General features: G+C 49.4%; 4 protein-coding genes across 4 annotated transcripts in view; 2 read left to right on the top strand and 2 right to left on the bottom strand.

The window, feature by feature from the left end:
• Positions 1–3,028: 3,028 nt before the first annotated feature.
• Positions 3,029–5,266, bottom strand: PSMB6 (proteasome (prosome, macropain) subunit, beta type, 6). Its single transcript, XM_010847390.1, has 6 exons — positions 5,125–5,266; positions 4,411–4,478; positions 3,948–4,079; positions 3,717–3,846; positions 3,387–3,531; positions 3,029–3,245 (listed from the first exon to the last, which is right to left on the bottom strand). The coding sequence occupies exons 1-6, from the start codon at positions 5,224–5,226 to the stop codon at positions 3,103–3,105; spliced, it is 720 nt and encodes a 239-aa protein (XP_010845692.1). The 5' UTR covers positions 5,227–5,266; the 3' UTR covers positions 3,029–3,102.
• Positions 5,267–8,053: 2,787 nt separating this feature from the next.
• GLTPD2 (glycolipid transfer protein domain containing 2) lies at positions 8,054–11,114 on the bottom strand. Its single transcript, XM_010847389.1, has 5 exons — positions 10,936–11,114; positions 10,606–10,797; positions 10,442–10,494; positions 10,019–10,185; positions 8,054–9,920 (listed from the first exon to the last, which is right to left on the bottom strand). The coding sequence occupies exons 2-5, from the start codon at positions 10,709–10,711 to the stop codon at positions 9,407–9,409; spliced, it is 840 nt and encodes a 279-aa protein (XP_010845691.1). The 5' UTR covers positions 10,712–10,797; positions 10,936–11,114; the 3' UTR covers positions 8,054–9,406.
• Positions 11,115–12,025: 911 nt separating this feature from the next.
• On the top strand, positions 12,026–13,217 carry LOC104993957 (vitelline membrane outer layer protein 1 homolog). The gene has a single exon (XM_010847388.1). It carries the CDS (start codon positions 12,890–12,892, stop codon positions 13,133–13,135), a length of 246 nt encoding a protein of 81 aa, XP_010845690.1. The 5' UTR covers positions 12,026–12,889; the 3' UTR covers positions 13,136–13,217.
• Positions 13,198–13,267, top strand: part of LOC104994044 (vitelline membrane outer layer protein 1 homolog) — a 1,045-nt gene continuing 975 nt past the window's right edge. Inside the window, exon 1 of the mRNA XM_010847503.1 lies at positions 13,198–13,225. Within this exon, the coding sequence (XP_010845805.1) occupies positions 13,198–13,225 (28 nt within the window). The remainder of the gene's footprint in view (positions 13,226–13,267) is intronic.

Raw genomic sequence — 13,267 nt, 5'->3', positions numbered from 1 at the left:
ATCTTTCAGTGCCTTGGATTCCTCATCTGTGCAATCGCATAGGAATGACACTGACTTTAAAAGATCATTGACACTATCAGATGAGATAATGTGTAAAAGTCCGTAGAATCTACCTGGCACGGGATAATTAATCACTTGGGACTATTTTCATAAGAGGGGACAAGAGCTACTGGACTGTTTAATGAGAATGTAAACATTTCCCTGACTGATAAACTTTCTTGTTCTGGAAAAATAGACTATTCTTTCAAATTTTACATCTTGGGCATTCTAAATAGAAATGAATCTCATTGTGAAATACAAATGCATCCCCAGCAGGGTCCAGCCTGGCACAAAGTTGTCTGGCATTACTGCAATGAATTTTCACTGTGCCTGTCTGTCCTGGCACGTATGTGTCTGTCTCTACCCTACCTTCCCTCCCAGTCTTCTGCTTCTCCATGGAGATCAGAGACAACCCCCAAATTAAGGAGGCACAAAAGGAGAGGTGTTTGAGTGGGGGATCCCCCACCCCTTCCCTCCTCCTTCTTCTCCCCCTTCCATCTCCTGGCGCCGATAATCACCAGGCGGTCGGAGGCTAAGTGGTAGTTTTGCCCACAGCGGAGGGGCTTGGAAACCACACCCCTCCTGGGGCCCTCCTGGCCATTCTCAGCATCTCCGTCTTCTCCACTGTTGAGATGGGTCTGAAGGGGGCATGGTGTTTCCCATGGTGTGGGTGCCGGAGACAGCGAAGGACTGACAGAGGAGCAGGTATGGGGGAGACAGAGGAAAAGGCGGGCTGCCAGTCAGACAGACAAACTGTGCTGGAGAGAAGGGTAGATCCTCAGACCGGGGAAAGGAAAGGATGATCTCTCTTCCTGGGTGGGAGGTGGATCTATCGCTTCGCCACAGGACTAGCTAAACACTTTGCAGCCCCTAGTATGAAGTGGAGAAGTGGGACCCCCCTTATTAAAAAAATTATCAAGAATTTCAAGACAGTGATAGCAGAGCATGACACCAAGCACAGGAGCCTTTCTGAGTGTGGCCCCTTGTGCCAGCGCACAGGTCAAGGGCCAGGGAAGCTGACCCTGCCACCAGCTTCCCCTCTCCCTTTTGCCATCTGATGCTGGTGACACTCACCTAAGTCCCCAGCCATCTTCCCTGGCCTCTTTTCCTCCTCCTGATCCACTGTGCCCATCTTCCCCCTCCAATGTCCCTTTTAGGCCTGGATCCAGCTGCCCCTCCAGATCCAGATGGCAGCCCGGCTGTAGCCCCCATTGCCGCCGAGGGAGGGATACCATCCCTAGGATCTGGTGCCTACTTTAGCAGGAAGGCCCGGCTCTCCTTCCGCCACCAGCTGCATGATGTAGCATCAGCCAACGACTCCACCATCTGATGCAGGGAACCAGGGGCTACACCTCCAGGCCTTGGCAACCTTCCTTCCCCATCTTCTCATCTGAGCCCAAGGCCCTTCCCACAGGACCCTCATGACCTTATTAAATACATTGAGAGTTGTTTCTGAGTATTGCTCGTGTGTATGTGTGTGTGTGTGTGTGTGTGTGGTGTTTTGGAGAGGAGATGGGGACAACACCAGGCCTGTGTGATGGGGCTGAGGTGGGAAGTGCAGCAGGGTGGGAGTGAGCACACGGGAGTGGGAAACAGGAGGCGCCTGATCTCCAGCAGAGCCCAGGTATGCCCAGCGGGAAGTAGGTTTTCTGAAACCAAGCTTCAGAGCTGAAGGTGGTGAAACCAGTTTGGAGTGGTTAGTGAGTAGGCAGGACAGCAGACTGGGCCAGGGAGCATATTTTTCGTTTGATAAATATCAAATGTCCACTCCCTGCCAGGTATTGAAAATATATCAGTCACTCAAGCACAAGGAATTCTCTTCTCACTGAATTTGCTTTCTGGTAGGGGGAGGCAGATAATAAATAAGCATGGTAATAGGAGACACTAAAATGTACTGCTGTGAAGAAAATTAACAGATAATGTAAGAAAAGGGTGGTGGTGTTTCTTAAAATTCAGGTTAGGAAAGGCCTTTCTGTGGAAGGATGGAGTTTGCAGGGTTGTGAAGTATAGGGGAAAGAGCAATCAAAGATGCTTTGAGACAGGGAAGACCGGGAGAACAGGTTTTACAGAAAACCAAAACTTCTGCAGTGGTTATTTTAAGCTTGAGACACACATGTTTGGGGTCAGAGATTCTTCACTTAATCCAGGACCTCACCACATCCTTAAGAAGATTCCTCTGTACCCTCTGAAATCTTCCAGGGCAGGATTGTGTTGTTTGCTTTTGTTTTTTTGGCCGTGTCACTTGACCTGTGGGATCTTAGTTCCTAACCATGGGACCACTAGGGAATTCCCCAAGGCAGGATTATATTCTAGAACCAGGTTTCCAAATGTGGCTTTCACAGTTCCCTTAGCCACTGACTGGAGAAACAGATGAGGGAAGACTGTCAGTCACTGTCAATGAGCACCACTGAGGTCTCTGGTTCCAGCCAGTCTTGCAGGGGCCAGAGTTCACTCCTGGTTTCCCATCCGAGGGACTGAAAGCTGACTTCCCATCACCCTCCCAAAGGAAAGGTGGTCGCTGGAGCTGACCCACAGCACTCCCAGTGGCTGCTCTCTCCCATTCGACATCAATCTTAAACTCCATTTGCATCAAGGTCCACCTTCCACCCAAGAGCCAAAGAAGTCACATTGCTGCTTCTTATGAGGTGACAGAGGTGAGTGTGAAGACAGGGGACCATGAGCCTGGGTCAGAGATGTGGAATCCTTCTGGCCTCACAGCCAGTAGCCTCACAGGGGGCAGGCTGGGGGGAGGTGACTCCAGTCTCCATGAGAATTTCGAGTTCCACCTTAGGCTTGAATAGCAAGGGGAGTGGAACATCTGTGGAAAGCCCCCACATCAACCACACTCCTGTCACAAGTGCCTGGATGTGGTAAAGAAAGTATGGGGGATGATGGCCTGGAGAAGGGTCCGTCCCAGCTCACTCAGGGCAGTGATTTATACAAATAGGAATGGCCCAGAGGTCAAAGAAAGAACCCCAAAGCACGCAGGTTCTCACTGATGAACTGTTTATTGAATTTTGAAGGGGTATGTATGGGGTGTCTCGTATCTTAGGACCTCAGGGTTCAGAGAGGCGGTAAAGTGGCAATGGTGAACTTGGGAATCTGGTCTCCCAGAAGTACCTGCCGCTCTACCCCTGGTTCTGCAATGGCTGCCAGGCGGATCACCCCTCCACTAGAGCCATCCCGCTCCATTGCCAAAGCGAGAGCTGTGGATAAAAGAAAATTAGGTTAAGAGAAGAAAGTTAGAATCACAGTCAGATGCTGGGATCAAGGCAAGGGAAGAGGAATGTTGACCTGGCTTGGGTAGGAAGATTTAGGCTCACAGACCCAGGAGCCCAAATTCTCACCATTGGCAGTGAACTGCAGGCATTCTTCCTTGGTCATGCCTTCCCGGTAGGTAGCATCCACATAGCCATAGATATAGGAGCTCCCAGAGCCCCCAATGGCAAAGGGCTGTCGTACCATCATACCCCCCATAGGCACCGAGTACACCTACCAGACGGAGAGAGAAAAATGTCATCATTTGTACATACACATTCACCTGTCCATTGTGGGAGTGGTCTGTGTAGAGTTAATAATAAGTGATGCAGAGACTGGAAAAAGAACTAGAAAATGGCTGGGGTGGGGAGAGACTGAAAAGGCATGGCTCCAGCATTCTGGAGGTGGTGGTGTCTGACCTGTCCCCCTTCTTGGGGGTCCCAGCCGGCAATGATGATTCCTGCCATCAGGTCTTCTCGATATCGGTAACACATCTCCTTAAAGAGGCTGGCCGCTGTGTGCACCAGCGGAGGCTCATTCAGCTCAATGCTAGATGATGAAGAGAGTCATAGGGAAGACAGTGTCAGACCATTCAGCCCGTCAGGTCCCAACTCCTTTCAGACACTTGCTCTTCCCCTGCCCACAAGTACCTGTGGAAACCAAGCTGATAAGTGACTGCATCAGCTACTGCTTGGGTATCAGCGGCTGAGCCTGAGCGGCAGCAGAAAATACGGTCGTGAATAGGGGTCAGCTTGTCAGTCACTCGATTGGCAATGTACGACCTGCAGGATGGCAGAATAGTGAGGAAGGAGCCCACCCGTCTCCCACTTCGATCTTTCACTATCCACTACCTCAACAGGAATTCCAGTATTCCCGATCAGTCTTCATCTAAACTGAAACAGGCTGGAAAACAAACTTTTGCAAGAATTTCACCAAAAGGTTTAGAGAACTACAAAGTAGTAAAAGATGGAACAAATCCTGATCTCCCAGGAGGGGAGAAATCTCCGTTCCCACAGCAGCCCAAGGAGGATAAGCATGGGCTGGCAGCCAAGGAAGGAAGGAAGGAAGGGAAAGATGGGAAGAAGATCTTTCACATAGCTGTCCTGAGCTCACCCAGTGGTTGTTCTGGAGTCAGCTCCTAGAACCACGCCCCCATCAAATTGCACGGCCATGATAGTGGTCTGGAAAAAAGGATAAAGGGCGAGTCGGCCTCTCCATATTCTCCAGCACACACAAACCTCAATGATCCGTCTATCCAGTCCCCAGAGTACGAGTTAAGTAGTGCGCCACCAAAGAAAGTGACAGTGAAGTCGCTCAGTCGTGTCCGACTCTTTGCGACCCTATGGACTGTAGCCTACCAGGCTCCTCTGTCCATGGGATTTTCCAGACAATATAGTACTGGAGTGGATTGCCATTTCCTTCTTCAGGGGATCTTCCCAACCCAGGGATCGAACCCGGGTCTCCCGCATTGTAGACAGAAGCTTTTACCGTCTGAGCCACCGGGGAAGTACCAAACCATCATCAAATCTCACAGGGGGTGGGTCTCAATACCCCGCAGGGTATCATAATTCCAATCCTCAAATTCCCAAAGGGCCACCCTGGCCTTAAGCTTTCGTCCTGCAAGATTCCAGAATCCCACGCTCAGCCTACCTTCCACCTCCCACCACATCACTCCTGCATCCTTATAATACCTTTCCCCCTGCCTGAGCGCATCGCACAGACCACCTCCCTCCTCCCGCCCCTTCAGTTCTCCCAACCCACTCCAGCGTTATCCTTCTATCTCTTCAAGCCTTGCGCATATCTCCTGAATCCCGAGTTTTTCCTTACCCCTGTGGAAACTTCCCGGTTCTCCCAGTCGGGGGCAATAGCCTCAGGCCCCCAGGCTGGTGCCGGCCTGGTCCCCCGAGCTGCTACTAAGGTGGCCGCCATCTTCCTCTTCCGATATTGCCGCAAAGCAACTGTCGTAAAGCGCTCTGTCACTCTCTTTAAGTCGTGTTCTGAGGACTTCTGGTTGACGGCAGAAGGGAAAAGAAATGCATAGGGAAAGTTCTTTTGCGACAGGGAGCGCTTGATGGCAGCGTGGCTGGCAAACAAACCAAAAAAACTCAACAGAAAAACCCGCAAACCGCATGGAAAGACTACTTTCCTCTTGGTTTGGGCGGGACTGATAAATCTGATCGGAACTGCGGATCAAAGAACCTTCATGATAGACTTGTGGATCTCCGGTTTACAGTGACCGCACTATTTTCATTTCTCTTAGTTATATACCTAGGAGTATATAGTAGGAATGAAATTGCTGGGTCATGTAATAACTTTTTGTTTAACATTTTAAGGAATTTACACCTTTTGCACAGCAGCTGCCTCGTTTTACATTCCCATTAACCGTGAATGAGGATTACGATTTCTGCACTTCCTAATCGTTACTGAGCATGTTTAACTTTAGCTGTCTTAGAGGGTGTGAAGTGATATCTTGTGTAACATTGAGCGTATTTTCATGTGCTGAATGACTATTTGCACATCTTTTTGGAAAGTGCTTTGTCCATTTTAAAGTTGGATTTTTTTTTTTACTGTTATTAATTTAAGAGGGCTTTTGTTTCGTTTTGTCTTCTTCATAAGCAAAACATCAAACTTTTAAAAATAGGCTTTTTAATTTCTTTATATATTGGCTGTACCGTGTGATTTGCAGGATCTCAGTTCCCTGACTGGGGTTCACAGCAGTGAAAGCCCCAAATGCTAACCACTAGGCCACTAGGGAACTCCCAACATCAAACTTTTAAAAAATTTGAAGTATAGTTGATTTACAATATTGTTTTAGTTTCAGGTGTATAGCAAAGTGATTAAGTTATATATATATTTCCATCATAGACTATTACAAGATATTAAGGATACTTCCCTGTGCTATTTACTTGTATTTGGCTGCAGCGGGTCTTAGTTGTGGCATGCAGGATCTAGTTCCCTGATTAGGGATTGAAACCAGCCCCCCCTGCACTGTAAGCACAGACTCTTAGCCACTGGACCACCAGGGAAGTCCCCTTCATTTTTCCCCCCTTCATTTTTAATATAGGTGTATATACCTCCACAGTTTCTTCTGAGCACTTTTTATGCTACATCCCAAGTTTTGGTGTGCTTTGATTTCACTTTCCCTAGTCTCAAAGTATTTTTCTTGGAGTGGGGGAGAAAAAATATTTTCCTGGTGATTTCTTCTGTGACCTAGTGTGTTAAAAGTGTGCTTTTTTACTTTCCACATATTTGTGAATTTTTCAAATTTCCTTTTACTGTTGATTTCTAATTTCATTTTGGCTTAGTTGGAGAAGATTTTGTGACTTCAACCTTTAAAAATATTTTGAGACTCTTGCGGCCTACTCTGTGGTCTATTCTGGGGTTGCGTGTGTGCTTGAGAAGAATATATATTGACTGTTATTGTGTGGAGTGGTCCTCCTATGAACTTGCCATACTATTTCTACATACTCCAGCTGGAGCTGGGGTTTGAATTGAAAATATGACCCTGACACACTCTTGCTTAAAATTAACTCTCAAGATACGGTCTCCCATCTCTATAATAGATTATAAGGGCCTTTGTGAACTTGCTCCTGCCCACCTGACTGTAATCACATCTCCTCTTTTAATATGTTTTGTTGTAGTAAAATATAAATAATATAAAATTAGCATTTTAACCATTTTTGGTATACAATTCGATAGCATTAAGTACATTTACATTGTTGTGCTATCCCCTTTTCTTTTTGACACTCTTTTTTTAAAAAATATACATTTATTTATTTTAATTAGAGGTTAATTACTTTACAATATTGTATTGGTTTTGCCATACATCAACATGAATCCGCCACAGGTATACACGTGTTCCCCATCCTGAACCCCCCTCCCTCCTCCCTCCCCATACCATCCCTCTGGGTCGTCTCAGTGCACCAGCCCCAAGCATCCAGTATCATGCATTGAACCTGGACTGGCGATTCATGTCATATATGATATTATACATGTTTCAATGCCATTCTCCCAAATCATCCCACCCTCTCCCTCTCCCTCTCCCTCTCCCACAGAGTCCAAAAGACTGCTCTATACATCTATGTCTCTTTTGCTGTCTCACTTACAGGGTTATCATTACCATCTTTCTAAATTCCATATATACGCGTTAGTATACTGTATTGGTGTTTTTGACACTCTTAACTGCAATCATCTGAACTATTTTTAGTGCTTCCTCATACATTCACTCATCAAAGATCTGTTGAATGTCTACTAGGTGCCAGACACCATTTAAGTCACTGATAGTACATCTGGGAACAAAGTAGACAAATCCTAGCCCCATGGAACTTTCTATTGGGGAAGACAAAAAAAAATTATATAGTATGTTAGAAAGTGATTATACTAAGAAGAAAAACAAAGCAAGGAAGGGAGATAGGAAGTGTGTGTATGTGTGTGTTGAAATTTTAGAAAGAATAATCAAGGCAGGTTTCACTCAGGAGACATGTAAATAAAGACCAAAAGGAAGGAGGGAGGTCATTTGTATATATTGGAGAAAAGCATTCTGGACAGAGAGAAGAGCAAGTACAATGGTCCTGAGGCAGGATCTTGCCTGACATGTTGTTGTTGTTTAGTCGCTAAGTTGTATTTGACTTTTGCAATCCCCAAGGACTACAGCAGGCCAGGCTCCTCTGTCCATGGGATTTCCCAGACAAGAATACTGGAATGGGTTGCCATTTCCTTCTCCAGGGGATCTTCCCAGCCCAGGGATTGAACCCAAGAATCCTACATTGGTAGGCAGATTCTTTACCACTGAGCCACCAGGGAAGCCCCTGCCTAACACATTCAATGGATATTGAGGAGGTCACTTTGGCTAGCAGAATCATATCACAGAGGACTTTTGAGAAAATTTTCATCCTTCTCAACTGAAGATATGATCCAGAAAATCTTCTGCTTAAGTTTTTAAAAGTTTTCATCTAAGTGCAATAGGAAGCCATTGGAAAATGTTGAGCAGGGAAGTGACATGATATGCTCTACATTTTAAAGATCACTGTGGCTGCTTTTTTGAAAATATGCCGTAGGGAAGTAAAGTATGGGAGAGAGAAACTGGAGGCTATTGAAACAATCCAAGTGATAGATAAAATGGACTTCATAGGTGGGTAGCAGTGGAAATAGTAAGAAATAGAATTTGACAGATTGGAGGTGGGTATGATAAAAGAGAAACCAGAGTCTGGATGACCACAAGGTTTTTTAGCTTAAGGACGTGGAAGAATGGAATTGTCATTTACTGAGGTAGTGAGGACTATGGAGCATTTTAGGAGGCGAGGCTATCGGAAGCTCAGTTTTGGACTTGAGTTTGCTATGTTTCGTTGAAATCCACATGGAGATGTGGAATAAGGACGAGTATACGTAGTATTCTGGAATCCAGGGGAAGTGGGTTGGAGTTATAATTTGGGAGTTATCAGTGTATAACTTTGTTCACTGGAGGCAACAAACGAACGTTATTGAGTTGGCGCCTGCTTGACGTGAGTTTTTAGCACAGGTTTTAGCCTTGGGTAGCTGACGGGAAAGGGTGTCATTTATTAAGACAGGAAACATAAGAAGGGGTGCGGTTCTGGGAGGAGGTGACTGGATCCGTGTAGGATGTGTTGCATTTGCGGTGTCATGTGGAGATGTCCGGGAAAGGGTTGGCTTTATGGGGGCTGGAGCTCAGGGGACAGGTCTGGACTGGAGACGTGGCATGTAGTGGACAAGTGAAGCTGTAGGAATGACTGAGACAGGTCAGGGGTAGCGAGTCTCTCGGCGGCGGGGAATAGGAATAGCACATCTTCATCTTCCCGCATCTATTTTTCCTATTTCCCTTAAGCGCCTGCCATCATCGCACAAAACGCCCTAAGTCGACGGCTATCAGGGAATAGCCCCACTGTTTTTATTCCCCCCTGTTCCTCCCTCCTCCGGGAGATTGCAGATATAGAGGAAGAGGCTAAAACCCCACCCACGCCGGGTTGGTGACGTCACCACGGAGGCGGGGTATGTGGTGACCATGCGCCTGGCGCCCAGAGGCCAGCAGAGGGCTCAACCCCAGCTGCACCGACACCTCCCCGGTATGCTTCCTTCCTTCCGCCAGCAGGCATCAGGCCAGCTCGAGCAAGCCGCGCTCAGCCAATAAGCCCTGGGTACGGTTGTAGACGTCCTCCAGGGTGCCCGCGGCCCGGGCCAGCGCGGCCCTCGCCTCCGTCTCTCTGGCTCCGGGACACATCAGCTTGAGTAAGCGGCCGCGACCCGGGAAAGCGAGGAATGCGAGGTGGGCAGCCTGACGGACGAGCCAGGAGTGATGCGGGGCCAGGGCCGTACCATAAGCGTCGCTGCACTGAACGCCGGCGTCCGGGCCTCCAAGCATCCCGGTCGCCACCCGGTGGAGGCAGAGCTGGGACCAGCGTAGCGCACGGTGTAGCAGGAGCATGGATACCGAGCCTGAAGCCCTCGAGGGCGATGAGGCGATCTCGGGCCGCTCCCACGCCACCATCGTCCCCAGGGACGTGTAGTGCGCGGCCTGTGGGCCGTGCACCAGAGCTTCGAGGGCTGTCACTTTGGCTGAGGCCTCGCTTGTGGCGAAGGCGAAGATGGAGCCGAGGGGAGTTACGAACCTGTGTGTGTGTGATGGTGGGAAGGGTAGGAAGGTTTGCGAGAGGGCGATGGAGCCACCAAGAGGAGGGGACTGGATGGGAGGAGAGAGATCACTCACCTGACTAGATCCCTCCATCCTGCCAGGTACTGTGACAATTCCACGTCTCCTTCCGGCTTCAGACTGGCGCGGAACTGCCTCATTATACGGCCCAGCATCCCCTGGGGGCCCAGACACTGAGGCTCTTCCCATTCCGCGCCCTCCACGGGTCCCGACTGTTGCTGGACCTGCAGGTTAGATTTGAGGGCATCGAGATGGGAGCAGAACCCCTAGCTTGCTGGGCTCGCCAAGCAGCCCAGCTGGGCTCTGAATAAATTATTCCTTAGATCTAGCTGGTGTTCCTCTGGCTAGACTCTCAGCTTCTGACGGGAGAGGGGCGAGTAGGAGGAGGGCCTGCCCTTCATCAGATCCTCAGACTGGTCCACTTCCCACTGCTCAGGACCCCGCCAGGAGCTCCCAGTTCCAGCCCTGCCGGTAGCGTACCTGGAAAGGCGGCGGCCCCTCCGCAATGCAGGACTGCGTCCCAGATCCACAGCCTGAGAGGGGGAGGCGGGACAGAGCGGTGAGGGCCTTAGGTGAGGCCTTAGATCCCCAGGGCCTGGATTCCCCGGTTCCTCCCAGAGCAGGTGAGAGAACGGAATACTCACGAAGGTTCCGAGCCCAGAGATAAACAAGCAGTAGCGCGAAGACAGCAAGAGGAATTGCGCTGTGCAGCCACCGCCGCGGCATCTGCCCCGGCAGTGCGACCCCCATGGTTGCAGCAGGAACCACCGCCCCCTTGCCAGCCGCTAGCCGGGCTTTGTCCCTCCGCCTCCAGGAGGGGAGAGAAGCCGCAGTGCCTGAGGTGCAGAGAGTTAATAATTAACCTACCAAGGCCCCTTCCCCTGTGCCCTTTGCCCCAGAGGGCAGCATCCGAGGGGTGAGGGACTGGAATGAAGAGAATTTAGGGGATTCGGTAGCAGTGACATGTCCCTTACATTTCCCTTCCCTGAAGGCTGGGTGGTAGTAAGAGGCAGCCTGGGTACTGTAAAGAGAGGCTGAGGTCAGAAGCAGGTCCTCCAAGGAACAATGGTGGGCCTTAAGCTGACTCTGGGCTTGAGTTCCTCCACTGTAAATTGAGGATAATAATAGGTTCTTTTGTAAGGCCTCATGTGAGGATTAAATGATATCATATGTGCAAACACTGTAAATGGAAAAGCTTACCACAATTGTTCCATAAATCTTACTTTTTAAGTTCAAGCATGGGGCACCTGGGACCCAGGGAACACCCACTTCTAAATTATCCTATCCTCATGCATATGTGCTAAGTCACTTCAGTCCTGTCCGACTCTGTGACATGATGGACTGTAGCCCACCAGGCTCCTCTGTCCATGGGGATTCTCCAGGCAAGAATACTGGAGTGGGTTGCCAGGCCCTCCTCCAGGGGATCTTTCCAACCCCCAGATCGAACCTGCATTTCTTATGTCTTCGGCATTGGCAAGCAGGTTCTTTACCACTAGCACCACCTGGGAAGCCCCATCCTATCCTCAGGGGACCTTGTCTTGACCTGGAAGCCTGATGTCTCAGTTATATACTTTAGGCTGTCTCCTTTTACATTTGTTTAATTCTTTAAACCTCCAAAATGATTCCTCAGTCAAACCAACCTTTATAAATACCTCCACATGCCAGGCCCTGTACTAGGCCCCAGGAATAGAAATGTGCCTTTACAGAGCTCAAGGTGCGTTGAAGAATTTATCATCTGTCTCTCCAACTGGGATGTGAGCTCTGATGAAGACAGGGGCTTTTTCATGTTTGCTACTCTATTTATAGCATTTAGAATACTACCTGAGACACAACACATTGTTTCTAAATAAGTATGTATTGAATAAAACACAGGAGTGTGCGTGAGGGGCAGGCCAATGAGGGTTGGTACTACTCCCCACTGGGGGCTTAGACTGTAAAGCCTCTGCCTGGGATGCAGGAGATTTGGGTTCGATCCCTGGGTCAGGAAGATCCCCTGGCGAAGGAAATGGCAACCCACTTGAGTACTTTTGCCTGGAAAATCCCATGGACAGAGGAGCCTGGTAGGCAACAGTCTATGGGGTCCCAAAGAGTCGGACACGACTGAGTGACTTCACTTTCTTTCATTTTTCACTACTCCCCACAACGAACCTGAGCGGTTTTTTTTTTTTCTGGTTTGTTTTTTCCAATTAGGAGTCCCCCTGGTGGTCATAGGGGGGAAAACATTGAGGGAAAGGATACAGGAAGAAATGGAATAAATAGCATCTCCTGTCCTCAGCCACCTATCCGTAAACTTATTAGACTTCTTCCCTGTCTCTGTGTACAGTTTCTTTTGAGAGAGAGACGTGTCCCAGATTCTCAAGGAGTCAGGACTCCAACCACTCACACGATGCTTCCTAGCTCCCATAGTTCATGGATTCTTTCTTACCCTGTCTCTGATGCTCTCTCATATCCTGGAGGTCCCTGGGGTCCCTGTCCCCTGGGATTCTGGAACCATCACTTTCATCCCTAGCCTTGGGTTCCCCATTTCCCAATGCTGGAACGTTCCCCGGTTTGCTGGCTGTGACCTTAGGCAAATTGTTTGCCATTTTTGCAGCCCCAGTTCCCTCATCTGCAGAATAGGAAGGGTAATTTCCACCGCCTAAAATTGTTTTGTGGATTAAATAAAATATGCCTGCAAAACGTGAACCATGATTCTTGGTTTAAAGTTTGTTAACGTTGTGTAAGTGGGTGGTTTTTCAAACTCGTGGGTTCTTGCTGCCCCTTCTCCTCTGGCGCTGGGCTGAGAGTCAAGTCTGTAGGCTTCCCGACTGGACCGGATTAGTTTTGAATTTCACTTTATCCGGGTGGCCCTTCCGCAATCCGAGCCCTCTTAAAAGCAAAGGTTGCTTTTAAGCCTGCTAAGGCGCCTGGGCTCACGGAGGCTGCGGGATGGAGCTAGGAGCAGGAGCCAAGCTGCCGCTGCCACTGCTGCTGCTGCAGGCCACTTGCTTGGGGTACGCAGGAGCAGACGGCTACATGTCAGTCATCGAGGTGACCAACGGGGGCCCCTGGGGCGACTGGGCCTGGCCCGAGATGTGTCCTGACGGATTCTTCGCCAGCGGGTTCTCGCTCAAGGTAGGGACTCATGCCTCGGTCTCGGAGGGGACCCCAGAAACGAGGGTGGCAGTCTTCTGACTCGTCGTCGGTCGCCCAGGTGGAGCCCCGGCAAGGCATTCCTGGCGACGACACGGCCCTGAATGGGATCCGGCTGCACTGCGCGCGCGGGCAAGCGGATCTCAACGCACACGTGGTGGAGTCCCAGTCTGG

The sequence above is a fragment of the Bison bison genome, unplaced genomic scaffold (genome assembly GCF_000754665.1).
Source record: "Bison bison bison isolate TAMUID 2011002044 unplaced genomic scaffold, Bison_UMD1.0 scf7180017864249, whole genome shotgun sequence".
NCBI lineage: Eukaryota > Metazoa > Chordata > Mammalia > Artiodactyla > Bovidae > Bison > Bison bison.
Note: the sequence above shows the minus strand (reverse complement) of the source record. Positions and strands in the feature narration are given on the sequence as shown.

Bases quoted from the DNA above. Each gene is read 5' to 3' on its own strand.
- LOC104993957 (XM_010847388.1), top strand. From the start codon at position 12,890: ATGGAGCTAGGAGCAGGAGCCAAGCTGCCGCTGCCACTGCTGCTGCTG.
- PSMB6 (XM_010847390.1), bottom strand. From the start codon at position 5,226: ATGGCGGCCACCTTAGTAGCAGCTCGGGGGACCAGGCCGGCACCAGCC. The intron at 3,532-3,716 runs GTCAGACACCAC...TCCGTCTGGTAG, and splicing joins ACCCCCAAGAAGGGGGACAG to GTGTACTCGGTGCCTATGGG. The intron at 3,246-3,386 runs GTGAGAATTTGG...TTTTATCCACAG, and splicing joins CCTGCAGTTCACTGCCAATG to CTCTCGCTTTGGCAATGGAG.
- GLTPD2 (XM_010847389.1), bottom strand. From the start codon at position 10,711: ATGGGGGTCGCACTGCCGGGGCAGATGCCGCGGCGGTGGCTGCACAGC. The intron at 10,495-10,605 runs GTGAGTATTCCG...TCCCCCTCTCAG, and splicing joins TCTCTGGGCTCGGAACCTTC to GCTGTGGATCTGGGACGCAG. The intron at 9,921-10,018 runs GTGAGTGATCTC...ACACACACACAG, and splicing joins GGATGGAGGGATCTAGTCAG to GTTCGTAACTCCCCTCGGCT.